Source organism: Kogia breviceps, chromosome 11 (assembly GCF_026419965.1).
Source record: "Kogia breviceps isolate mKogBre1 chromosome 11, mKogBre1 haplotype 1, whole genome shotgun sequence".
NCBI lineage: Eukaryota > Metazoa > Chordata > Mammalia > Artiodactyla > Physeteridae > Kogia > Kogia breviceps.
Window position 1 is genome coordinate 24,555,712 of NC_081320.1, and position 26,789 is coordinate 24,582,500.

At 45.6% G+C, this 26,789-nt stretch overlaps 1 protein-coding gene across 3 annotated transcripts in view; it reads left to right on the plus strand.

Annotated features, from left to right (window-relative positions):
• The window catches only part of HK2 (hexokinase 2), a 67,970-nt gene that overhangs the window by 15,571 nt on the left and 25,610 nt on the right, over positions 1-26,789 (plus strand). For all 3 annotated transcript variants that reach the window (XM_059079617.2, XM_067007376.1, XM_067007375.1), the window contains exons 2-7: positions 4,347-4,509; positions 17,592-17,740; positions 22,885-23,004; positions 23,619-23,714; positions 24,504-24,603; positions 24,909-25,092. In XM_059079617.2, the coding sequence (XP_058935600.1) occupies positions 4,347-4,509; positions 17,592-17,740; positions 22,885-23,004; positions 23,619-23,714; positions 24,504-24,603; positions 24,909-25,092 (812 nt within the window). The remainder of the gene's footprint in view (positions 1-4,346; positions 4,510-17,591; positions 17,741-22,884; positions 23,005-23,618; positions 23,715-24,503; positions 24,604-24,908; positions 25,093-26,789) is intronic.

A 26,789-nucleotide genomic window follows, 5' to 3' on the forward strand; every position in this document is an offset into this window, starting at 1 on the left:
CTGATGCCACAGCCTGTATTTCACCACAACCAGCTACTAAATAAGGGTTGTCTTGAATGTTTCTACTTTGATAGTTTCCAGCAACTGAAATTTGTTTCCAACAAGTACGGGGTTTGTCTCTCCAACTCCCAGCACCCAGGATCAACACAGGATTATTTCACACTTTAGCCTAATGTCTTAAGTAATGACTTTCAAAGATCCCAGGCAGAAAGTGGTAAAAATGACCTTGAGCAGTGTTGACCAGAACATAGTCCATCATTATTACATTATTGACATGGTGGATACCAGCCAAAGGAGAGGGGGAGATGTTTGAGCACCCAGACAGACCTAAAGGTGTCAGTTTGATTAGTCTGGAATAGCTCTTTGGCATTCTTAATGTGTCATTCTAATGTGCAGCCAAGTTTGGGAACTATTATCCCAAGTGGCAGAATAGAGAATAGATGGAAATTATCAGAAAGTAGATTTATCTCAGATTGAGGAGAAGCTTTCTAATAACTAGAGCTGACCAACAGTAGAAGCTAACCACCTTTGAGAAGTGGTGAGCCTGTCATGCTTGGAAGCATTCAAACCTAGGCCTGATGACTATTGGGGTGAGAGGGACAAACTACATAAACTCAAATGCTATGTTCAGTGGGATTTTGAACTCACATTACCCCAAGATCCCTTCTAAGAGTTAGTATTTTTTAGCCATAGTCTTACTATGCTGTTTACATTTGGTAACATTAATGACATTCTCCCATGACTTTGCGCCTTCCTTGTGCTCCCTCCCTCTGCCTGCACTGTGAGTGAAAGTTGGCAGGATTATGCCAAGTGCATTTCCTTCCTTCCCAATCCAGGAAAAAGGTCTTTGTATGGAGACTGCTTCTTGTTTCTGACATCTGCTTCCCTTGGCTACCCTTCACTCAACACAGCAATGCTGACCAAGGCTAGGTGGGCCTCAGTAGTGTGTTTAGGAAGCTGTAACATCAGGTGATTAATCGTCCCTTCCTGAGTGGCCCTAAGAAACTCAGGGAAGATACATCATCATGCCCATCATCATGGCCCAAAGAGAAGAATTTTGGGGCAAAGCGCTATAGTTGCATTTTTCATAGCTGTCCCATATCCTTTCTCTTAGTCTCATCTGATGGAGAGGAAATCAAAGCACTGAGGTCATCCAAGAAACTACAGGGCAGAGAGTGCCCTCCCGCACTAAGAGGGCCCACAGGAAAGGCGACGGTGGTGGTCCTCAGGGCCTGGCTTTCGAGCCAGACACCTCAGTTTGAATCCTAGTTCTGCCCCTCACCAAGTGACCTGTAAAACAGGGATGTAGAAGTATTACAAAAGAACAATGGAAGTCAAGTCAGTAAACCCATAGGATGTTTTCTGGCAGGTAAGAAATGCTTGGCAGATGTTTAGCTACTGTAATGATCATCATCATCATCGTTTTCATCTGTCACTGAACACTGAAAGATGATTATAATCTCCTGGGTAAAGGGCAACATGATTTGAATAAAGTCTGACTGTTTAAATTGTTAGGTTCTTTGAGAGTTAAGACTGGATTTCCAACAAGCCTTGTAGCAGTTCAAACATCAAAGTTAAATTAAGCATGGCCGCTGTAGAATTATGGCCATTCCACATTTGCTCTTTTGTGCACGTGACCTCACACTCCAAGAAGTGACAGTGCAGCCTCTTAACAAGGCAGTACAGGCTTTGCTTTCCCACACAGGAACTTTCTTCTTCCTTTGCAACATCCGGAGCCATCCATGGAGGTGAGAGTGGGTGGCAGTGAGGCCTCTGGACCTCTCTTCTCTTTGGGAAAGTAGTAATGTGGGAGCTCCAACTTAGTCATGTGTCAAACTCATGATAATGTCCAGAGATATGTCTGCTGCCTTCTGACCTGCCAGGGCAGCCCCATGGGCCATGCCCTCCACTGTTTGCCCTTCATATCTGTGTGGTGGGATGACTGGACTAGAAGATGGCCTTTTAGTGGACACGGCCAGCCTGAATGTGCTGTAGTGCCATTTGGCCTGTATAGACCCTGCTGTTCAGCAGAGAGGGGCATTCATCAAGCAGAGCAGACAAGAGCACAGATGAGCTGGGCTGCCCTGTCCAGTCCTGGCTTATCTTTTTGCACCTGTGTGATTTTGGGCATGTTGCCTTTCCCTTTTGGTAGAATGGAGGAGATAACACTACCTACCTCACCGGGCTGTTACGAGGATTAAATGAGTTAATTGGTATAAAACCTTGAAAACAGGTTTTGCTGAAGGGTTTGCTGTTATTACTATTGCCTCTGAGGGCATCTCAGGCTGTGCCTGGGCGCGGCTTGGCATTGGCCTCTGGTCTGGTGGCTGGGACTTTGTATGCTAGCACGGAGATGTGGAAGCCATAATGAAGTGTTCCTGGGCCAGCCCAGGCGTCTTTGGGTTTGGAACAGGAGGCCTCTGGGGTGATTTAAATTGCCTTGGGCTCAGAGTCTCCAGCGATTTGTCTCCCACTGCACCAATAGGGAGAGAGCTTGTCTGAGGCTGTATGCTTTTTCCTCCTGGGAGACTCAAATGTCATTGTGGGGGAGGCCAGCCTCCTCAGGAGCACCCTGCCTCCCCAGGATTGTAGGGAGCCCAGATCAGTGACCCAGCTTGGGGTGGGGGCTGGTGCCCCACAGCCCTAGGAGGCTGAGGCAGACAGAGGACTCAAGGCAGTCGAGGTGCCAGGAGTCTGAAATCAGAAAGCAGAATGGATGGTTGGAGTCGTCCTGGTTTAGACCAATGGAGTTAGATGTCTGCTGTAGCCCTTTAATAAAGGCTGGCAGCAAGGGAATTTGGGGAAATCCTCACATCTGCAAATTTAAAACCCTGCATGACAAGCAGTGGTAGTGGTCATCGGTCAAGCTTTGCCCTTGGGAATCCTGGAGTTTTGAAGCTGGGAAGACCAGGGTCCCTTCTGGTCCCCCAGTCTGCTGATGAGGCTGGGAGTACCAGGACCACCACCCTCATACCTTGAGGGCACAGCTACGACCTGGTCCAAGGGTCCTGATTCTACTCCTACCCTTTGTGGCCAGCAGCCTTACCTGTCCTGGACACTGGTGCTGAGAACAGGGATATTGTGGAAACTTGTGCACCTCCTTGGATGGCTTTCTATCAGACCTTTTCCTGATAGGAGAAAACTGGGACTATCCATAGCTGGGGCAGGTGAGAGCTTTCAAGAAGCAGACTGTCTGAGGGGGACTCCTGTTGTTTTTCTTTCTCCTGGTGTTAAATCTGGGAAAAGTTCTTATAAATTTATGTCGGAAGCAAGGTAAATGAAATGACTAGGGAGAGCTGCCTCTGCCTCTGAGGATAGGGGAGGTTGCTTTACCACATGTATCGAGCCTCTGTTAATGTGTCAGGCAGTGTGCTAGGCTCCAGGGGTGCAAGGGTGAACAAATAGTCATGGTTCTTCTTGCCCTTGGTGCTTATAATTTGGACACTAATAAATATGTATTTCCAAATTGGGGATAGTGTTGTGAAGGGAAAAGTCTGAGTTTGCAGAAAAAACAGTGAAGCCTGATTGTTTTATTAGGCAGAGTAGAGAAGGCACCTGATTGTTTTATTAGGGAGTGTAGAGAAGGCCTCCATGCAGAGAGGCCGGAAGGATTGGTAAGGGATCCGCAGATGAAGAGCAGGGTGAGGAGCTGTGGGGCCTGCATGAACAGTCTTCTAGGCAGGGAAGGGCAAGTTGGGTGAGTTGGGGGACTGAACCAAGGCTGATCTGCACAAGGAGTGCAGAGGCACACAGTAAGATGGGGAGTGGGAGAGGCCAGGCTATATAGGTAGGGCCTTGGAAGGATTTAGGGTTTGGTGCCAATGGGAAGTCACTGAAAGGTTTTAAGCAGGGGAATAGTAGTCTGTCTGGGGATGGAAAATGGATGGAAGAGGTAAAAGTATTGTAGAATCGGGGATTTTATTAGTCCAGGCAAGAGGCTATGGCTGCTTGGCCTGTGGTGAGGGGTAATAGCGTTGGCATGACTGGCCTTATGAGTGTGGGGGAGGACAAGAGATGAGGGCCAGTAATGAACCCCAGCTCCAGGGATGTTGTCATAGGCATTTAAACTCAACCTTTCTGAAAAGAACTCTTCTTTTCCCTAACTGGCCTTTCGCCTGGTCTTTAACATTCTCCAGAAATAAAATTTAATTTTAATTTTTAGTTTAGTTTTTTTTTTTTTAAAGACAAAGTCCTGTCATAGAGTCTGGTTAAAGGGTCTTTAATAATAACCTTCCGTACATAACAGATTTTATCCTTTTGAGGAGCTGAGTGATGTTCCATGATGTAGATGCATACCATAATTCATTTAACATATAGGTTGCTACCCTCATTTTCCTCTCTTTCAGGTTGACCAGTATCTCTACCACATGCGTCTTTCTGATGAGACCCTTCTGGAGATTGCTAAGCGGTTCCGCAAGGAGATGGAGAAAGGGCTTGGAGTTACCACCCACCCCACTGCTTCAGTAAAAATGCTGCCTACCTTTGTGAGGTCTACTCCAGATGGGACAGGTACTATACCCCTGGGGGAAGGCTCTGGGTGTTCCATTGCCTGGGACAGCTTTGGGTAACTTTGCTTAGGGACCCAAAGAACTATATACAGCAGTGAAGGTTCTTTGGTTTCAAGCCTCAGAAGCCAACCCTTGTTAACTTAAGCATGCAGGGATTTGAATGGAGGTCCTGGCAGTCAAGGGAGAAGTAATTCTTTGTCAGCCCTGCCGGGGTACTGCTGTCAGCCATTTGTTTCCCATCCATGTGCTGAGAAAGGCTGTTTGGCTCAGTTTGGGATTTTACAACTTCACTGAGATTGCACACAATGAAAGTGATGAACAACAAACGTGCCTAATATGGTCACGGCCATCGGCCATGTCAGTCACTCTCGGGCCCATCTAACTGGCACATTCCACAGACTTGTTGGAGAAACAGCGTGGTATAGATTGTTCTAGACTGTGTTTTGAACTCCATGAATAAAGACTACTAGAAGTCCAAATAAACTTGGAAGAATGTGAAAGAGACATGGTACGTATTAAGGTATTAAAGGCTCTGAAACTGTGCAATTAGAACCTGTCAAGCTTTGTGTTATCCCCTTATTTTGGATACAGAGTCTATTTCATGATGCACCACCCAGCAAGTGATTTAATTAAACTGGAGAAAAGGGACATGATGGAGACTGAAGTTGGAAGGTGGGTTGGGGCTAGATTCAGAAGGCCTTGCATGCACACCTGAAACACTGAGTCTTTCTTCAGTAATAGGCATTGGGGAGTAGCTGAAAGTTTTTGAAGGGTGTGAGCAGAACTGTCTTGGTAATGCACATCATCAGCAGTTTATGCAGAATGGGGGAGGGGGGTGGTGATGGGTGGATGGTAGAGCATAGGGCATGGCCCTGGTGGAATGTAGTGGGCAGAGACCAGAGAGGATTCAAAGGTGATGCCAGGGTGTTGAGCCCAGCTGCCCAGGGGTGGCAACATCCTCAGAGAAGGGAACGGAACTAAGTTGTGCCAGCACTTTCACACAGTTTGTTTCATTTAATCCTCATGACAAGCCTCCATTTTAGAGATGAGGTACCTCTGGGGCCACGAGGGGTGAAGGGTGTGGGATGGCTGCCTATATATAGAGGGTGAGAGAAAGAGCCCAGGGGGCAGCTGCCAGGGTGATGGAGGAACCGGGAAGCACAGAGTCTGAGAACCAGGGGGAGGACAGAAGTCCAAAATGCTGGCTGGTTGCTGGTGAAGCATCTGCATCTGCAGAGAAACCCTCGGGAGGGGTGGGCGGGGAAAGGCACAGGACAGGGCTTGTTCGTTTGCACCACATGCCTTCAGTGTTTCCATCACATCTGTGTCCCTGAGGCTTACTTGCTTGAGAGCCTTTGGGGACCTGGTTCATCTAACAAGATTTTGTACCTTTCTACAATTTCTAAAATAAGTATGTGTTTGCTAAAGCCTTGGAACCCAACGTCGAGGGTGTGACCTTGTTCAGGATTGTTCTGAGTGTGTGTGTGTGTCAGCCCTTCAAAGAGCTTCTTGAGGTGAGGGGCCTCCTCCAATTCTCAGATATCCCTCATGTGCCCTCTAGAATGGAACATTTACTATACCTACCACTCCCTCTGACTGGCAGCCACACCTGCTTTTACTGTTTTTATTTAACATTCTGATAAATTTACTAGCTCCTTAAAACCAGGGACCTTGTCTTTATTTCAGGCACTAGCACTAAGCAAGTATCTTAAATATTTTTGAAATATATATTATGGGCTAACAGCTTTTCTGAGCACCTACATGTAGTAACTTATTTACTTTTCACAAAACCCTATAGGGTAGGTACAAATTTTAAGTACTTTTTTTTTTTTTTTTTTAAAGATGAGGAGTTGGGAGCCTGGATGGTCAGATAACTTGCCTAAGGTCATATAGTTAATGAGAAGCTGAGTCAGGATTCAAACTCATATATGCCAAAGGCCAGGCATCAAGACTGAACTTGATACATTACGTGTGTATGTGTACGTGTGAGCCTGTACACTCATCACCAGAGCACGCACATGCTCAGTGGAAATTTTTTGAAATGGGGTTGGGGGCGGATGCCTGGCCTGGATTATAGGCAGGTGAATAAGTTTGTTGGGGAGAACTAGGTATGGGGCCAACTTTTTCTCTTCTCATTGCTTTCCTGAGATTGGAGTGTGGAGACCTCCCACTGCCTCCTAGAGTTTGCATCCGTTGCTGTATTGTGTGGTCATTGAGTCTCTTTCCCTGACCTCAGGCCAGAGTCCTTGGAGCCAGTCTTTGTCCCACCTCTACCCACAGTGGAGCAGCAGGCATGATTTTGGCTTCTATGCATTTGAGTTGCCTGGACTGAGGACAGGAGCCAGAGGCTGACTCCTGTAGGCTTCTTGGGGTGGGAGGGTCTGGTGCCAGACTTGTCTGCCTGACCTTCTTTCCACACAGAAGCAGGGAGATTTTACACAACTTTTGTGATACCCAGAGTACCTCTTTATATCCTCAGATTCTACAGTGTAAACGGAGACAGTGTGTGAAAGGAATACTGTGTATTGGGATGTTTTATTTACTTAAGCAGAGCAGGTGCCCCTTGAGTACTAGAGACCAGACTGTAGGAAATGGGGTCCCCAGCCCTTTCATTCCTCATTTTCTGGGGGGTCTGTGGGCCAGCTCCTCATCCCAGCTCTCTGGGACTCAGCCTTTTCTCCTTTGTAAAAATAAGAGGTGGATCCAGTAGTCCTGGTCTGTTCTACACATGTCCTGGAGCTAGTGTGTCAGTGTATTTATGCACAAAGTTCATTGACTTACTGTAATGAGGGAAAAACCCTTTAATGTCCATCAGTTGGGCACTGGTCAATTAATGCAGAAAACAGTCCTCTGCAACCCATCATAAAGCATGAGATAGATTTATGTAAATTCATATTCTGTAAAAATCACTTGTGTGTTTTTACAGAATATATATATATATATATATATACACATATACGTATATATGTGTGTACAGGTGTGTAAAGTCTCAAGGATATGTATTGAGCTATTGGTAGTGGTTCGCTTGGAGTGTGAGGTTGGCAGTGACTAGTTAAGTTGAAAATATATGTATATGACAACTAGCAATTCTACTTCCAACTATACCTTGAACAGATTCCCATATGAACTCGAGGAGACACATCTAAGAATGTTCATGGCAGTGCTGCTTATAACGACAGCATATTGGGAACAGTTTATAGACTGTGCATGTGATGGTATACAATGTAGCATGTTACAAAAACGACCATGTATAAATATGGATACATTTAAAAATCAAAGAGTGGGGCTTCCCTGGTGGCGCAGTGGTTGAGAATCTGCCTGCCGATTCAGGGGACACGGGTTCGTGCCCCGGTCCGGGAAGATCCTACATACCGCGTAGCGGCTGGGCCCGTGAGCCAGGGCCGCTGAGCCTTGCGCGTCCAGAGCCTGTGCTCCGCAACGGGAGAGGCCACAACAGTGAGAGGCCCGCGTACCACAAAAACAAAAACAAAAACCAAAACCTCTCCAAGTAATGCTATATGTTGCTCATGGACACACACACATCCTAAAATTGTTAGGATATAAACTGGAAAATGTGTACCAGATAAATGATAGGGGTTGCTTCTGGAGAGAGAAAAAGAACATGGAACTAGGAGGGGAACATGAGGGAATATAATTGAAAGTGTTCAACATCAAGGTTTTGAGTTTTATATTTCGTTATTTGGGCTGTGAGTTATGGAATGTGGCAGTGAGACCAGTGACTCTTCACTAGATAAAGCCTGTCAAAAATGAACATTCTTTGGGCTTCTCTGGTGGCGCAGTGGTTGAGAGTCCGCCTGCCGATGCAGGGGACACGGGTTCGTGACCCGGTCCGTGGGGGTCCCGCGTGCCGCGGAGTGGCTGGGCCCGTGAGCCATGGCCGCTGAACCTGAGCGTCCGGAGCCTGTGCCCCGCAACGGGAGAGGCCACAACACTGAGAGGCCCGCGTACCGCTAAAAAACCAAAAAAACCCTCCCAGACCAAAGTGGTTTGAACTTTGGTTTCCAAAGTGGTTGAGCTATTTTATACTCCCACCAATGCTGTATGAGAGTTCCACTTGCCCCAATAATTATTGTCTGTGAATCCCCCCACCCTTTTTGTTTTTGACAGTGCAGAGTTGAATAGAGAAAGTGTTTATTTGTATCTGTCAGGAATCTCACCATCTTGACCTCTCTGTAGGCAGCCCTAACCTAAGCTGGGCTATGCATGTGATTGCAGTACCAGCCCCAATCACAGCCCTATCACGGGGCCCACTACACACATCACAAGGTATCTGGCTTTCAGAGGACAGTTCCATCTTAAGAGGAAATGCAGGAATAGCTGATATCATTTAATGAGCACCCATGATATCTGTTTATGTAAACAATCTGTTTTACTCTCCATGCAGACTCTACAAGAGAGACATTTCCAATTTAAAAATAAGGCAACTGAGGTTAAAAGAGATTGCCAAGATCACCCGTGTACAGTTAGTGGCAGAGTTGGACTTTTAGCATAGGTAGTCTTGACTCCAAGGCCATAAGATTCATGCTTTACATTGGCTCATGTTGCTGAACAAAAGTTTCTGGAGCAAATCAGATTATTATCTTTTAAAATTGACCATAAATATGGATTGACTTTGTACCATTATAATAAGAAGCTCAAGTAGATCCAACTAAAAATCTACAAATATTCCAGCATTCCAATTTATTTATTTATTTAATAAATAATTTACATTTTTAACAAGTTTTTTTTTCCAGCGTTCCAATTTAGAAATAAATTATCTTTGTAGTATCTTTATTACCCTCATTGTCTTGGCAAGATTGTTTAGATATAAGCATGTCTTAAGGCAGAGTGAGTTGAAGCCTTTGCTGCATTGATCTTTTGATACTTCCCCACTTCCCTGAATTGTGAATTATTTTTTACAGGTAAATGTATGTCTACCCTCTAGCTAGACTTAATTCCCTCGAGAGCAGGGAATGATGATGATGATGATGATGATCATGATAATTTTAAAATGTAGGCTTATAAATGCCAGGTACTATGCTAAGCACTGTATTTGAGCTATCTCATTAATTCTCACAGTGACCGATTGGTAGACACCATAAACCCTGTTTTAGTGGAAAAGAAACTAGATTTAGAGAGATTAGACTACTTGCCCAAAGTTACATAATGACCAAATAGAAGCATTGGGATTTGAACCCAGCTATCTGTGTTCCAAAGCCTGGGCCCTTAGGCATATCACTAGAGGCCCCCAACACTGCTAGCACAATGCATTCATTCTTCTATTTGTAACTCAGGCCTAGCTGTTCAGTTCATTCAATAGAGTCCCCTCTGAGGCTGGTCCTCTGTGGGGCAGCAATATGCTGAGCAGCCTTGTGCCTCACTTTTGAAGAGTGCAAATTATCCTGGGGACATAAGGATATCATTTATCATCATAAAGGAAATGATACTAGGTCATATAATGCAAGCACATGATATGATAAAGAGAGACTAGGCTGGTAATAGGGTGCATGAAGGCTGGTAAAGGAGCTCTTTACCCTGAAAGGAGCCCTTATCTTGGCTGCTCAGCATTGTATCAACAGCTATGTAGTGGAGACATAGATCAGTACCTCTCATACATGCAAATTAATAAGTGGATTTGTATGGTGTCTACAATATAAAATGAAGATTGTACTGATAAACAGCCTCCATATAGTGGTAACTGGAGTTTATTAAACATTTTACATACACCAGGCATTGTGCCAAACACCTTACGCATTCATTGCATTGATTCTTGACCAAAAACTGTGTAACTGTGTGTCTGTGTCTCTGTGTCCTGGCGAGTGATGGGGAGGTGCTGGCTAGATAGGAGGTTTTTACTGTCCCCTTTTAACAGATGATGAAATCTGAGTATCAGATTTCTAATAATTTACCTGTATTTATATGGCTAATACATGTTAAAATGGGATTTGAACCCATGTCGGCCTGCCTGAAAATCTTAACACACTCAACGCCTACACAGTATTGAAAGATAATCGTATTTTAATCCTTTGAAGAGTGGTTTCACATCTGTGGAGCTAGTATAACATTTCTCTGTGAGTGGCACATATTTTGAGCTTAAGAAATATTTCCTGAGTATAAAAGCAGCAGGGTGGTGCTTTCTGATGGGGTTTTCGGAGTTTTGGGGGGCACTTTCAAAGTTGTATGTGCTCCAGGCCCCTCCCTTCAATTGAAGCAGCTTTATGTTTCTCTGTTTCTACATTTTGGCATTCAGCATCTTGTTGTCGTACTATAATGGAGTATCCGAAATCTTGGAACTTAAAAAGAGGCTGCCAGAGGTGGTAGTGACTGTCGTGTTTCCAGGTACTTGGGAAATACGTGGCTTGAAACCTGTGTGTGGCAAAGTTAGTTTTGCTGGATTACCTACTCAAGACCTGGAGATTTTTAGTTGTCCTCTCAATTGGAGTCCATGCCATACATTCTTAGCCGTCTGTCGCGGAGTGCTAGCAGGCACTATGGCACCTTCAAGGATCCTCAGAGCTCTGGGAACGCTGCATCAAAGCGACTTGTTTAAAGGAGGCTTCCGAAGAAGTCCGTTTGATCACCTGAAGAAGCCCTGCCCGGGGTGAGGGACTGGGCTCTGGCTCTAGCCTTAACGAGGCAGTGCTCTGCCATTTCTGAACACAGTTGCCTTCGACAAAAGGGCACTGCTGCTTAAAAATGCAAAACAAAACCAGACCTGTTCTGTTCACAAGTCATCCTTTGTGCACTGGTTGGCACACTGCTCCTGATGGGAGGAACAGGGGGTGATCTATTTTAATTAGTGGCAAATATCTAGTGATTGAAAATAGACTGTTGGGAAATTCATCCGGCCCTCACCCCTCACAAATTGCGTGGACATTGCGAGTGGGTGACTTGAATAATGCTGGAGTTATGGCCTGCTCAAGTACACTAGTGATGTCCCATCAACCGAGATGACAGCGACTATCATGTTCAGGCGGTTACTTACTTAGATGCCATTTTAGTCCTCTTCAGCCTTTCCCTGGGACAGGTGAGTTCCCAGGAGAAACTGAAACCCCTTTATCTCTCTGACCTTTTGTATTTGATAAGAACCTCACTGAGAGTGGGCCGAATGGTAGTCCAGGATGGGAAATGAGTCAGCAAACAAACTCTGCCAGAGGGATCAACTTGAATCCTTTTCTTTTTTCTTAATAAATTTATTTATTTATGGCTGCATTGGGTCTTCTTTGCTATGCGCAGGCTTTTCTCTAGTTGTGGCGAGCGGGGGCTACTCTTCGTTGTGGTGTGCGGGCTTCTCGTCGCAGTGGCTTCTCTTGTTGTGGAGCACGGGGCTCTGGGCACACGGGCTTCAGTAGTTGTGGTGCACGGGCTCAGTAGTGTGGCACGTGGGCTGAGTAGTTGTGGCTCGTGGGCTCTAGAGTGTGGGCTCATTAGTTGTGGCGCACGGGCTTAGTTGCTCTGCGGCATGTGGGATCTTCCTGGACCAGGGCTCGAAGCCGTGTCCCCTGCATTGGCAGGCAGATTCTTAACCACTGCGCCACGAGGGAAGCCTCCTTATTTCCTTTCGGTAGAGGGTTGTTACCTCTTCTTTTGTCTGCTTTTGGAGGGGGATGTTCTTAATTAGGAGAAACTTCATCAGAGAGAGATTGGAGAGTGTCCAGTAAGGTGGGAACGGAGGTTTGGTATAATTGTACGAGACGGCACCAATTTGCTGTTACCAAAAAAACCTGCCTCAAAAAGCCTTAGTAAGTCCTGGGTTCCTTTGGGGAGAAGAGTGTGTCACCTCTTGCCAGTGGATGTGTGTCTGCCACCTCCCACTCAAGTTTGAGAGCATTTGGCCCAGAGGGATAGGCCAAGCTACTGATAAAGATCAGGGCATTTTTGCTTTCTTTTTCATCACTTTATGGCTTATTTGCTTCCTAGATTCTGCGTCAGGTAATCCTCAGCTTCCAGGAACCAGCACCACAAGAGATATGGGTGAGGTGCATAGGGACGGGCATGGGTGCTGGAGTCAGATGAACTTGGGGTCAAATCCAGAAGTTGTTTATCCCTGTATGATCTTAACTAAGTGACTCAGCTTCTGAACCACAGTGTCACTTCCTTTGCCACCCAGGCCAGCTTAAAGCCTGTGTCAACCTCTGGGTTTTATGCTCTTGGCATCAATAATGAAGAATTCCTTTTGTTTTTTCGGCCACACCACGCGCCTTGCAGGATTTTAGTTCCCCAACCAGGCGCTGAACCCGGGTCCTCAGCAGTGAAAATGCAGAGCCCTAACCATTGGACCACCAGGGAAGTCCCAATAATGAAGAATTCCTTATTTGAGGATTTACAGCTTTCTCATGAGCAGCCTTCTTGCTCACTGCAGTAGAAAACTTTGCTAGAGAGCTAGACCTGGATTTAAATCCTGGTTTCAGTTACTTGACCTGAGCCTTAGTTTTCTTATCTGGAAATTGGGATCATGATGTCCAATAGGTTTGTTGAAGATTAATGAGATAATGTTTATGAATATCACACAACATATTTATCTTCCTTTAAAAATATCTACATGGTGGGCCTTAAATTAACTAAACCTCCTCCACACCTGCCTCTGTCTTTCCATTGTTTTATTGCCACAATAATCCAGATGCAAGTGGGAAAGTCTGAACTGTGTCCCAGAGACAAGAGAGATGAAGACAGAGTTCTGGGCTTCATTTTTTTCAAAAAGTCACAGAAGAAAGTATAAGATGAATTTGATCTTTTAAATAAACCTATAGTGAAACCTTGCTTCTTTTATTTTAGCAGTGGTGGTGACAACATTTAGAAGTAACTGGAGAGATTTAGAAGGGGCAGTGAAGACAAATATCCAACTGGAGAAAAATAATTGCAGATATAAAATCAACAAAACTAGTTTCATTAATATGCAAAGAGCTCTTTTACATTATTAAGAAAATAATGAATATATATATATATATATATATTTTTTTTTTTTTGCGGTATGCGGGCCTCTCACTGTTGTGGCCTCTCCCGTTGCGGAGCACAGGCTCCGGACGCGCAGGCCTAGCAGCCATGGCTCACGGGCTTAGTTGCTCCAGCAGCATGTGGGATCTTCCCGGACCAGGGCACGAACCCGTGTCTCCTGCATCGGCAGGCGGATTCTCAACCACTGCGCCACCAGGGAAGCCCTGAATATATATTTTTAAAAGACAAAATATGTGAGCAGAAAATTCACAGAAGAAAGAATTCACAATGCCAGTCAATAATTCAAAATGTCTAACCTACACAAAGGAAAGAAACCAAGTTTAAAAAGTGAGCTGCCACTTTGACCTATGAGGTTGTCAAAGATTAATTGTACATAACATAGGACACTGGTGACAGTGACACCCACCTGTTGGTTTATATGGAATTTGGAGAGAATTTTTAGGAAGTTAATTTGCTAATATCTTTGGTAATCAAAAACATAAATCCTTAGAACCAGCAATTCAAACTCTTTTCTTAGAATGTGTCAGTTAACAGTCTTCCCTGTTTTTATAATATAAATGTATCTAAGGACACTCAAGAAACGTTAATAATGGTTACTTTTGGGGCATGGAGAAGAGAAGAGATGTTTGCTTTTCATTTTTTCCACTTTTGTACTGTTTGAACATTTTAAAAATCAGGTATTAAAATTGTTTTCTAGACATAACAGCATGCTTAACAATAAAAGAAATCTTACCTCTGGTCTTATGGTCTCCTCAAATATTTTGTTTAATAGATGAACCATCAATAAGCAGATGCAATATGAGATGTTTTCTTAATACATTGCCTCAAATACCAAGTATACTCATTCAGCAGAATGATCTCACTGGACCTTACTGGGTTGTCTGCCCTGTGGCTGTGTACTTAAGAAACCTGCTGTAGACATGTTCTCCTGCCCCGGGGCCTCACTCCTGCCTATCCAGTCTGACTGTCCCAGGCCCATAGATGCCATCCTCCTTCACACCACATCACACACTCTCTGCTCTGGGCTTCTGGGATGTCCCGGAAGGTTGACAGTGTAGGTAGGACCTGGGCCAGGAGTAGGATAGGAGTAGGTAGGGATTGGAGGGGCTGAGGAGAACTAGGAGAGGAGCTATATAACCAAAGGAGTAATAACAGTGACAGCTGTTTATTGATGGCTTACAGTGTACCTATATATTTACATATTGTGTTCTGTATTTCATGTAAGCTCATGACCCCTGGGAAAGTCAGCATTATGAGCTCTGTTCTGCAGCTGAGGTGACATGCTCAGAGAAGCCATACAGGTGGTGAAGCAGCTGAGCTGGAATTCAAAGCAAAGCTTGCTGCTTCTCTGTGTGAAGGCCTCGCATGGGTGGTGTAGAGGCAGGCACTAGGGTAGGGGTCCATCCACTGTCCCAAGGGGTCACCTTGGGATTTAGCTCCAGGGGTCATGATGCTCTGGGCCTGCCTCAGAGATATTGGACTCTGGAAGGAATAAAGTCTTTGACTATGGTAGTTGTGATGATGTGTGTTTGTGGAGGGAGCATCAGGGAGGAGGGATGCAGAGGAATGTGTGATCTGGTGGAGTCTGAAAAGAATGACATTCCTTCCTGGGAACGGAATTATCAGCAGCACTGTATTATTTGTGGTTTCCCTTCAGTCCATCAGCAAATACTGCAAAACCACCATTCTTGATGGAGCTGTCCTCTCCAGTGAATCCAGCTGGGCTGGCCTTGAATCATGACCAACCAGGGGCAGCCTCAGCAGCCTCAATCCCCCACAGTTGCCGATTCAGCAGATTCATGTGTCCTGGGGCAGAGCGCTGATGCAGGCAGTTCATCTTTGATTTTCCTTTTCATCCCCCATGACAACCACACATAGTTTTCCCTACAGACTGGCTGACGTCCCACTACCAGGGGAGGCTCAGAACTGAAGTGCCTGGAAAAGTCATCCATGGCCACAAGAGGGGCAGTCTCCCCAGGTGGGCTTGAGGTTACCCAAGCTATCTAGCGACTGTAGCTAGAGAGCTGGGAGGACCTCCAGATGCCAGGGAAGGGATGGAAAATTAGTACCCCTGAGGAGGAATGCTAAAGTCACTGGAGAAGATTTCAGTGGCTTTCCTTGGACAGGTTTCTTCAGTCTCCCCTCAGAATGTTGCTTTTACTTTTTTCAGTCTGAGAGGTAGTCCTAATACTGGGCCTGGGAGACTTTTAAGTGTGGGTGTCAGGCAGTGTTTGCCAAGAGCCTGGATGGAAAGTTTCTAGTCCTTATTTAGTGTGTTCTGAGTTCTTGGCACTGTGCTGGGTACTTGAGGCACATTATCTGCTCTTCCCCTCGCCTCAACCACATGAGGTATGATGTTCCTGCTCAAGAGATGAGGCAGCTGAGGCTCAGAGGCTCAGGAATTGGCCACGGCCAAAAAGTGGCCGGGGTTCTGATGCAGGTAATGTGGGCTCCAGATCCAGTCTCTGTATATTGTTACCAGCAAGCCATGGTTGTGTGGAAGCAAGTCCCCACGGAACTTGGGGGGTGAATGATGCCCACCCCAAGTTGCCCTTCTGGACTGTAGGGGGTGTGTGGGTAAGTGCCCTCAGGGAGCCGGGCAGATGGAGCTTTTCTCAGGGCCAAACAGTTATTGCTGCTGAGAGGAAGTGGGTCAGAATAAATCCTTGTTTCATTTAGTCAGAGCGCTTCCCTGACCCTCCGATCCATTCTCCCTTACTTCAGTGGCAAGTGTCCCATCAGGAAAGGGGCCGAGTGTTGACAAACATGCCAACAAGTGAATCCCCCCGGAAATAATCATGTATCCTGCAAGAAGGTGTGCGACAGGACATTGGAAGACTGGTGGAGCTGGACTGGTTGAAGAGACTGCTGAGGGGACGAGCCCGCCTTGTTCCCCTGTCCTTGCCTGCCCCGCTGGGCCCCAGCCCTGGCTCTGGCCTCCAAGCCTCTTCAGCACTTCCATTCTGTGCTGTACAATGGCGCGTGTCCCTGTAGCCGGTATTATCATCTGGAATCTGGACGTTTCCTGTTCTGCACTGCTTATTTCCTGGAGAGACTGAACTGTGCCTTCCTGGTGACACCTGAAGATCTTGACCCACTTGTGTCTGTGGAGTCTCCCTCTCCTCCGCCCCAGCCTTGTGGCTTGTCTGAGTGGCCTGACTCTTGTCTTATATACTCTTAAGTCAGCACCTGGGATCTTTTATTGGTGGGGGCACCTGCTTGACTTATTTGCTAGGCCTCTTAATTTATAGCCAGCTGGATCCCATTCCACTCCATCATGCTGAGAGATGTTGCTGTCACTGTATACAAACATTAAAGAGTACATTTTGTTCAGGGATCACACACAATTTGGCAAAAGGCCTAGGGGACCACAAGCTGTAGCAGCGTGCTGGGTGTCCTGGGGCCGTGAAGAACAAAACTGACACTTGGGGGACTTCCCTGGTGGCGCAGTGGTTAAGAATCCGCCTGCCAATGCAGGGGACACGGGTTTGAGCTCTGGTCCAGGGAGATCTCACATGCCACGGAACAGCTAAGCCCGTGCACCAAGACTACTGAGCCTGCGCTCTAGAGCCCGAGAGCCACAACTACTGAGCCTGCATGCCTAGAGCCCGTGCTCTGCAACAAGGGAAGCCACCACAATGAGAAGCCCATACACTGCAACGAAGAGAAGCACCCGCATGATGCAACTAGAGAAAGCCGGTGTGCAGCAACAAAGACCCGACACAGCCAGAAATGAATTAATTAATTAAAAAAAAAAAAAAAAAAAAGAACCCCCAAAAAACCCGAGGCCTGCTATCCTGGTGCAGGGCTTGATGGGCCCTGTGAGCTTGATGGGGACTTGGCTGAAAGCCTTTGGGAAATAGCTCTTGTGAGGGGGTGGGCACCCTATCACTGGATGTGAAACTGTCTGATTCTTTATGTGAATTCTGAAAGTAATACAGAAGTGTTTAGCATTAAGAAAAAGAATCAGACAATACATAAAAGTGTGTAGAAAAAAGACCCACTGGCCACCTCGTCACCCAGAGATGACCAGTGTTTATGGCAGGATTCTTGGGTTTTAAGTTTTGATCTCTGTGAAACAGTTACACCTTATCTTTCCCAAACTAATAGTGGTCCTTCTCTCTGCAGAACATGGAGAATTCCTGGCTCTGGACCTTGGAGGGACCAACTTCCGTGTGCTTTGGGTGAAAGTAACAGACAATGGACTCCAGAAGGTTGAGATGGAGAACCAGATCTACGCCATTCCCGAGGACATCATGCGAGGCAGTGGCACCCAGGTATGATCCATCTCTTGGGGTGGCCACTGGGGCTCTGGGCCCCACAGGAGCAGATCCTGCTCCTTCTCTGTGGTCTGGAGGGAGGAGACCTTGACTGAGGCTCAGATTCCCTGTCCTCTCTTTGCTGGCTGATCCCCCTCCATGCCTGGAGGTTAGGTGGGGGGCCTCCATCAGGAGAGGTGCACATGGCCAGAGGGCAGGGAGTGTGTGCACAAGGTTCCAGGGTCTGGATGTTCTTTAGTGGGAGGGATTTTGATTTTCCATCTCATTTGAGGTGTGCTTGCATGCACTGGTTATTGAGGAAAGCCTGCTGCCAGGAGGCTGGGCCAATATACCTGGACACCTATGGTTAGTGGTGTCGTTGATTAACAAGTCAGTAGAATAAACAGTTGTGGATTGACACTGCCACCTGCCACGGTGGTCATTCTATAGCCCTCTGATTCACAGTTGTTAGCATAGCACTGCATGAAATGGAACCTGCCTCTTTGCCGTTTTGGTTATTTGCTCTCTCTTTTTTTTGCCTTCTGAAACAGAAGAGGTTTTACACACAGGAATGGGAGCCTGTTGAAAAAACACTAAAATCCAGCTTCTGGGTGTCTATTCTACCTGGCACTGCAGTGGGCTCCGTGTGCTTCCACACTGGCCCCAAATCATGCTTAGTCACTCCCATATCTCTGTGACCTCTAGAGTCACATTTTGTACTCGGCACATACAATAAAAAGAGTGGATGGAGAAGAAATGTGAAATCTAAGTAAGAGTTGTCTCAGTAATAGCTAGAAGAGAACGAGCAAGGATGGAGTTGCTGTCATGATAGTGTCCAAACATGTGTTGAGCATCTACTGGACACTGGGCCACTGATCCTTGCTGGGAATCAAAGTCCTGATCCTCCCCCTCTAGGGCTTCAAGTCCAACTGGACCACCAAGACACACATATCAGCCCACAGAGAGTAATACATATTGTGTTGAAGTGGATGAGCAACCATCAGGAGCAAGAGCTGACAGGAGTCAGGCTGAGTGAAAGCGCTTTGTATAGATTTTCTAATTTTATCCTCACACTAGCCCTAAGGCTGGGTGCTCCTACTATCTCCATTTTCTAGACGTGGAATTGGGCTTTGAAAGATTGAGTGACTTGGCCTTAGATTACAGGGGTGGGAGGGGCCAGAGGCAAGACACAAAGTCAGATCCATATGACAGGAGTCTGTGTTTGTCCAACTCTAGGAGGCTCCACTTTTTACACCACATTATGTAGTCCATGGATGCTTCCTGGAAGTAGGCAACATGGTGGTCCTGGGTCCCTACTACCTGCCCCTGCTTCCGGAGTAGGAAGCACTCTCCAAAGGGGCTGATGCTCATGCAGATGTGAGATCCTGCAGGGCAGGCCCTCTGGGGCTCTCCCTCTCAAAAGTTCTCCCAGGAGAGCCTTTCTACAGAGGGGGCACTCATTGCTACCACACCAGAAGTATCTGGCTTGTTGGTGGGTAATGGCCACAGGTCCAGCCATTGTTCTCTGCTCATGGGTATCCCCTTTCACCTGCTCTGCAAAAGCTTCCTTGGGATGTTCTTTCTACTCCTACTATAGCTGTTCTTAGTCCATGGAGAGGAATCACCAAAGACATTCATAGCTATAAGGATCACTCTTGAGTGCTGGCTATTCCTGCTGTATTTTATTATACCTAATATGTACTCAATAAAAGAGTGAATGGAGAAAATGAAAGATGCTCTTCCTGCATGGTCATCTCTTGAGCCTTAGAGCTTGGAGGAGGTGGAACCTTCTCACTTCCAGTGCACTGTTCTTCCCACCACAGCAGGCCACCTGGGACAGGAATTTTGGACCATGAATAGGACATATGGGGGAGATATTTTTAGACCCCTTTATGTCCTTGGGGGGTGGCCCTGAGGGTAAACCTGTTTTCCTTGTTTTAATGCTGGGGTTGGACACGGGAGGCTGAGTCTCTGGGACAGTGGGATTTGAGCTGCACTGAGGTTGTTATGTGGCTCCAGTATACTGAAACAAAATGTGTTAGTCCAAAAGAATCTATGAGACCCATCTGGAAGAAACTATGAATCTACTGTGATATTAAGAATCCTTCAAATAAATGGAAAAAACTGCTATATAAAAATGAAACAAAGAAAACTAGAAAATAGAGGTGTTGATTCCATCCTAAGAAAGGGAAAGAATGCTATTGTCCTAAAAGCAGCAGAAAACACTTGGTAAAAAGATTGGAAGGAAATTCATTGTTGCTATTTTAGTGGTGGAATTACTGATGCTTTTTTTCCTATCTTTTCCTTTGTCTTTCTTTCCATTTTAAAATATTAGGTATCAATCTTTTAATTAACTATAGGAAAACAAATGGATTTAAAAAATAAAATTTAGTTAAAACCAAGACCAAATCACCAAACTCAAAACTTGCAAAAGTTTTTGAAGATCTGTGACAGAGTCTGTCTTCTGCCACATGAACTTCCACATGAGAGCAGTGAATTACAAATGGTAATAGCAGCCACTTTAGATTTTTTAAGGTGTTTCCTGTGGGAAGGGGAGTGAACAGATTCTCAGACCAATAAGGAAGAGGAAACCTTTCTACCTTCATAAAATGATGCCCTTTTGAGCCTTTTTATGGCAGGAAGGTGTTAGCTGTTTCTCCCAGAATCTTATCCTTAGATCATCAAGTAACAGAAAAGGATATAGTCTTCCTTTAAAGGAAGCAGATGGTCTCCTTTTACCCTCTTTTAAAGAGCTGTAGGTCCTTCTAACTCAGAACTGTCCAATAGAAGTGTTCACGGTGGTGGAACCATTTAATATCTGCCCTGTCTAGTGAGGCAGCCACTAGCTACGTGTAGTATTGAGCACTTGAAATATGGCTAGTGTGACTGAGGAAGGGACTTTTAAATTTTTTAAAATTCTAATTAATTGAAATAGCCACAGATGGCTAGTGGCTACTGTATTGGGAAACACATTATTTAATGCCTCTTCACTGTCTCTCTCTTTTTTTTTTTTCTGCCTTCCCCTGTTGGTAATGCAATTGGAAAGAGAGTAGTGATCAGGGCTGGATGAGGGGAAATCATTTTACTTTTTCCAACCCCTCCCCCCATCTCTGATGATTGGCCTTATCTCTTTGCACAGCTTCTGCAACTTCCTTTTTTTGGATAAAAACTACTGTACTAAAGATCATTTTGACTGGAGTACCAGGAAGAAGGTGCTGGGAATTTGTTTAACCCTATTGTAAAGTTTGTCTCTAATCAACTTCCCAACTGAACAGAACTTGCTGAGTATCTATCTAGAAACCCTATTTCCACATTAAAATACTTGATCTCTGCTCAAGGGAGTTGGCACTTTGCATTGGGGATCCTCTTAGTGAGAGAGCCCTGTCATTGCCCAGCGTTTGCTCTTGAGAATGTTTTGGTTTGGAAATTGAGAGTTTCAGCATAGCTGAGGTTAATTTTGCACATGATCAGGCAGAGAGAGAGGATAGATGTGGGAAGTTCAGTTAGAGCTGGCCCCCTTCTAGGAGGGGCTTGTCTTGTCTTCCTAGCCTCTTACTGAGCATACCCCAGACATCTGGGGAGCCAGTGCATCTCTCAACCTACCCTGCCACCCCAAGCCTCTCAGTTCCTTTATAAATGCAAATACCTTTGTGGTTTAGTGCACTTGTTCTCAAACCACTGCTTCAGGATCACCTGGAGGTGATCCACCCCTTCTGATTCAGGTTTGGGCCCTAGAATTTGCATTTGTAACATGATGGTGATGCTGCTGTGGACCACACTTTGGGGACCCCAGGATTAGTGGAATCTTCCTTGCTTCTACCTGGAGAAGGAAAGGAATGTTTTCCACTTTCACCTCCCTTGGCTTTTAGATTTTGCCATCTGGTCAACCTGGCCCTTGGAATCTGCTCGGTCTCTCTCTTTTTTTTTTTTTTTTTTAACATCTTTATTGGAGTATAATTGTTTTACAGTGGTGTGTTAGTTTCTGCTTTATAAGAAAGTGAATCCGCTATACATACACATATATCCCCATATCTCCTCCCTCTTGCGTCTCCCTCCCACCCTCCCTATCCCACCCCTTTAGGTGTACACAGAGCACCGAGCTGATCTCCCTGTGCTATGTGGCTGCTTCCCACTAGCTATCTATTTTACATTTGGTAGTATATATAAGTCCATGTCACTCTCTCACTTTGTCCCAGCTTACCTTTCCCCCTCCCCGTGTCCTCAAGTCCATTCTCTATGTCTGCTCCTCAGTCTTTTTGACCTTTGCTTACTTTTTGCACCAGAATGTTCCTGGCCTCAATCTCTAACTGTCTGGAATGGTCACCAATTTCTCTTTGGGGATGCTGAGTGGGCAAAAAGGAAGCCATGGGGCTTTGGGCTTTGGGGCAGATTGAAAGTCAGGATGATTTCTTAGGCTTAGGATTTTTCTTAGGGGCCTCGTGTCCTGCTTAGAATAGTCACAGTTGTGAGGCTGCCCACCCATAAAACCCTATTTATTCTTCAGTGCTCTTTGTGGACTCACTTGGGTGTTCCATACTGAAGTTAGAAAACAAAACTAACTTCTTGGAATTGCCCCCAGGAAATTGGTTTTCTAGAGTGGAGGAAAAATATAAAAGTTACTTATTTTCATTAAGTTCATTTATAGAATGCCAACAGAGAATGTCCCATCCCCTCCCCCAATCACAAGAGAAAAGGATGCTAAAATACTTCTTGGCAGTGAGATAGGCTGCCCTTTCTGGTGAGACAATCAGCTGTGCATCCATGTCAAGGGAGGTTCTGACAGAGCCACCAAAGGATATTCTGTTACCAGGGCTTGCGATGACTTTCTGATTAGCTTTGGCTATGATTTCCCCTGCCTAATGCAGTTATTTTGACAGTAGTTTGGATAAATGGTTTAAGTCAAGACAGCATTTAATAATCAATAACTAGTGTTAAGTCCTTTTATGTATTGACTCATTTAATTCTTTTGGTAACTCATGGGCAGGTACAGTTATCACCCCCATTTTATAGATGAACAAATTAAAACAAATTAAAACTTCAGAGGGGATACATATCTTGCATGCATTCAGCTAAGCTAGTTCCTTTCTGAGCCTAAAGTCCATGCTCTTAATCTCTATGCTATTCTGCCTCCCTGCTCATCTTCCTGTGTTGTGTGCCCTTAGCTATTTGACCACATTGCTGAATGCCTGGCCAACTTCATGGATAAGCTACAAATCAAAGACAAGAAGCTCCCTTTGGGTTTTACCTTCTCATTCCCCTGTCTCCAAACAAAACTAGACGAGGTAAGATGAGTTCTTCAGACACTTTTGTTGCTTTATTCTTTGGACTGGGAGGACTGGGAAGAACTCTGAGCCACCTGCTACCTTTACAATGGAGGTTGTAAAGGAGGTTTCTCTGATGGATCGAGTGGACAGTGTTTGAATATTGGGAGTTCTGTCCTTCTGGAAGAGTGTGTGTAGGTATGTGTGAGAGCGATGGTAAAGAGGTATCGGAGAAGAGGGGGTCTTTATCACTGTCAAATGACAATTTGCAGGACCATATACATTACACATTATCCTTATCCCTCTTAGGGAAACAGGAGTGAGAAATTGGTTTGGGACTCCTTTGTTCTAAAGTGTCATGATAGACATCGTTGAAAGCTAATGACGTTAGGATACAAGTGTCTTATTTTGGCATTTCTACAACCTGCTCTTTCCACTTCTTGGGAGCAGTAAATCATTCATTTAGACTCCTTTCTTGGTTATTGACAGAGTTTCTCCTTCCTAGACTAGTCAGGAAGAAATCTACAAATTCAGTCATGACTTTAGTCTAGTTTAGCCCCATGGAAGAGGTCTCCTAATGATGAGAAGTGTGGTTGAGTTTTGTGGGCAATCAATATTCCTTGGTTCTTTTCCAGAGTTTCCTGGTCTCATGGACCAAGGGGTTCAAGTCCAGTGGTGTGGAAGGGAAAGATGTGGTTACTCTGATCCGGAAAGCCATCCAGAGGAGAGGGGTGAGTAGGGAAGCAGAGATGGGGAGGCAGGAGCTTGAGGTCTGGAGGCTCTCTATATTCTTTTGGGTCCACTCTGAAGTCTTTCCCTGTCTGTCCTCAAATCAGCATGAGAATCTTCTGTGGTTCTTAATGAGAAGTTTTCTTTTCTTCTTCTCTGCTATTTTACTCAATAATCTTTATTTTTTTCCAGTTTTATTGAGATACAGCTCTGTATAAGTTTAAGGTGTGCTGCATACATAATGACATACCTATATTGAGAGATAGTTAGCACACCAGTGATCTTATATAGGATCAAATGCCTTTGGGGTCTTCATATTAGCATGATGGACAACTAATCTTAGTCTTGGTGCAAGAAAAACCCTTTAGTTCTTAATCTGAAGAAGACTCGAATATCATTTTCAAATGAGAAAGTTGGGATGATATTGACATTAGGGTGGAACAAGGTAGAGAAAGGACATGATAAAGGTCTTGTCACAGAAGGACAAGACCTTCTGGGAGGGAGGGAGAGAAAGAAAAGAAAAAAGAGAATGAGAAGAAAATGATAAGACAGGCTCTTCTCAGTGCAGTGATGGCTGTGAACTAGACCGCAGGGCTGCTGTCAGCGAAATCTTCCAAGATGAGGACCAACAGGGTGAGAAGTGAGATGCTGCTGTTAGACTGGATCTGGACCCAGTTTCCAGCTCTAGCCTTGCACTTGAGCTGTGTGTCTTATTGCTCTTTCTCTTCATCTTCACATCTGTAACCTTTCTGTGACAGTGAAAGTCAGAAGCCCCCCTTTTATCCCTGCAGGACTTTGATATTGACATTGTGGCAGTGGTGAATGACACAGTTGGGACCATGATGACCTGTGGTTATGATGACCAGAACTGCGAGATTGGTCTCATTGTGGGTGCGTGAGCACTGGGTGTGAGGAGCAGTGCTGGCCAATGGATTGTGGGGGTGGGCTGCAAAGAGAGGAGGGGTCGGTCCATGGCCGGATGTTCCTTTGTATTGAATACTTCATATTGGAAGATAATGGTACGGTCACTTTGGAGGGCTGAGCCAGGACTTGTGGAGTTGTGGGTGGTAGTGGGTAGTCTGCACTGAGGAATCCCAGCCACCCTGGGCGGTCTCAGGACGGAGGCTTAGGAGGGAGGTGGGGTTTGGGGGGACCATGGTGCGGGTGGGTGCTGAGCAGTTCCTTGTTTTGTCCAGGCACAGGCAGCAATGCTTGCTACATGGAAGAGATGCGCCACATCGACATGGTGGAGGGTGATGAGGGCCGTATGTGTATCAACATGGAGTGGGGAGCCTTTGGGGATGACGGCGCGCTTGACGACATCCGCACGGAGTTTGACCAGGAGATCGACATGGGCTCTCTGAACCCCGGGAAGCAACTGTGAGCAGCCCCCCTGTGTGCGGTGGGCTCAAGGGGTGGGCTCCAGAGCTGAGGTGGGGGCTGGCCAGTGCCAGGGGGCGGTTCTCATTTTTACTTTACAACCTTATAGCCCCCAAAAGTTGCCAAGACACCCACTGCTTTATGGGAATGTTGTGCTTCCTAATACATTGTGACTATCAGTTGCTGAGAGAGCTCTAAAAAAGATAGAGCAAGTGGACAAAACAGATTATGGGTAATGATTTGACTGGGTCTCTCAGAGCATTCATTTTAGAAGGTTGAATTCTTTGTATTCTAAGTGTGCGGCCCTGCTCTTTCGTTCCACCTTCAGTCTGTAAGCTGTCCATAGAAACAGTCTGTGCACCACATAAGAAAAGTCATGTTGAGATGGCAAAGATTAGGGATCTGAAAGCTCCTTTCATAGTTCCCAGCTCTGTCACTGCCCAGGGGATGAGGCTGTGAGAGTTGGCTCCTAATTACTGGCTGAGGTTCTGACTCAGACTCCTGCAGCGTTGCCTATTAGGAGCTAGGCTGGGTCGCAGCAGTCCCAGGGCCTCCCACTCCAGCCGTAGCCAGACCCAAGGCCTGTAGAAAAGTTGGTTAAGGAGCCCATTTGGCCACCTTCCCTGGACCTGTGGTCCAGCCAGGATCCTGGAGTGGCCTGGAGGAGGGGCTCTAGCATTTTGGACCCCTGAAGTCTCTCCAACCTGGTCAGACTTGGTTTTTAGTTACTTTTGATTCTTACAAAACATTATTTCACTCTCACAAACATTTGCCCAATGTCCTTATTAAAGATCTTGAAACAGCGATTGCTGCAAGCTCTGAAGGCAGTTACAAAACGTTTTGAGCAATCAGGCCCTCTCTGGTCTTTTTTTGAGGCTTGCGGGATCTTAGTTCCCCAACCAGGGACTGAACAGGGCCCTCGGCAGTGAAAGTGTGGAGTCCTAACAACTGGACCACCAGGGAATTCCCAGGCCCACTATGGTCTTACTGGTGTTGTGACTGTTGTAGGAAATCTTCTAGTACCAATCCCTGCTTGGAGAGGAAAATCCAACCCTATAAACCAGCTTTATAAAAGAGAGTCCTTTTCTTTACAGGAGGAGTCCTTGCTTCCTCAAAGCACATTTTATTTAAGTCACAAGCATCTCTCACATGTTGAAACATGAGTCCATTTCATAGACTGGCTGTGTCTGCCATGGCTGGTGAGAAATTCATGGATTGAAAAAATTGCTCAAAAAGAAAAATAAAAATGCTGGGAGGACATGTACCAACGTGTCAGCTATCCCTGAAGTTATTATTGGGCTTGAGGAGGAACTTTTTAAAAAACTCTTTATATGTTTCTAAATAAATATTTTCCAAACATTGACTGAAACAAAGTGTTTTTAAAAACTGAAATAAAAACTTTTACCACTCACACTTCAGAGCCCCACTGGCCCCCTCCCCTCTCTGTCATAGAACCAGCTATTTTAGAGAAGGTTCAGAAGCAGACCTGTGAGTTCCTTACTGTTGAAGCTGGGCTACCTCTCAGGCAGCGTGCCTGTGCTGGTGCTTAAACATTTTAAACATACCTTCTGCTCAGGCAGTTTTGCCAGCTCTCCACTTAGCTCCGGTTCTACCATACCTGGCTTTGGGTCTTGAGCAAGTCACTTCCTGAGGGCCCGGCTTCCTCTCTTTAGTTTGTACCAGGTGACATCGGAATC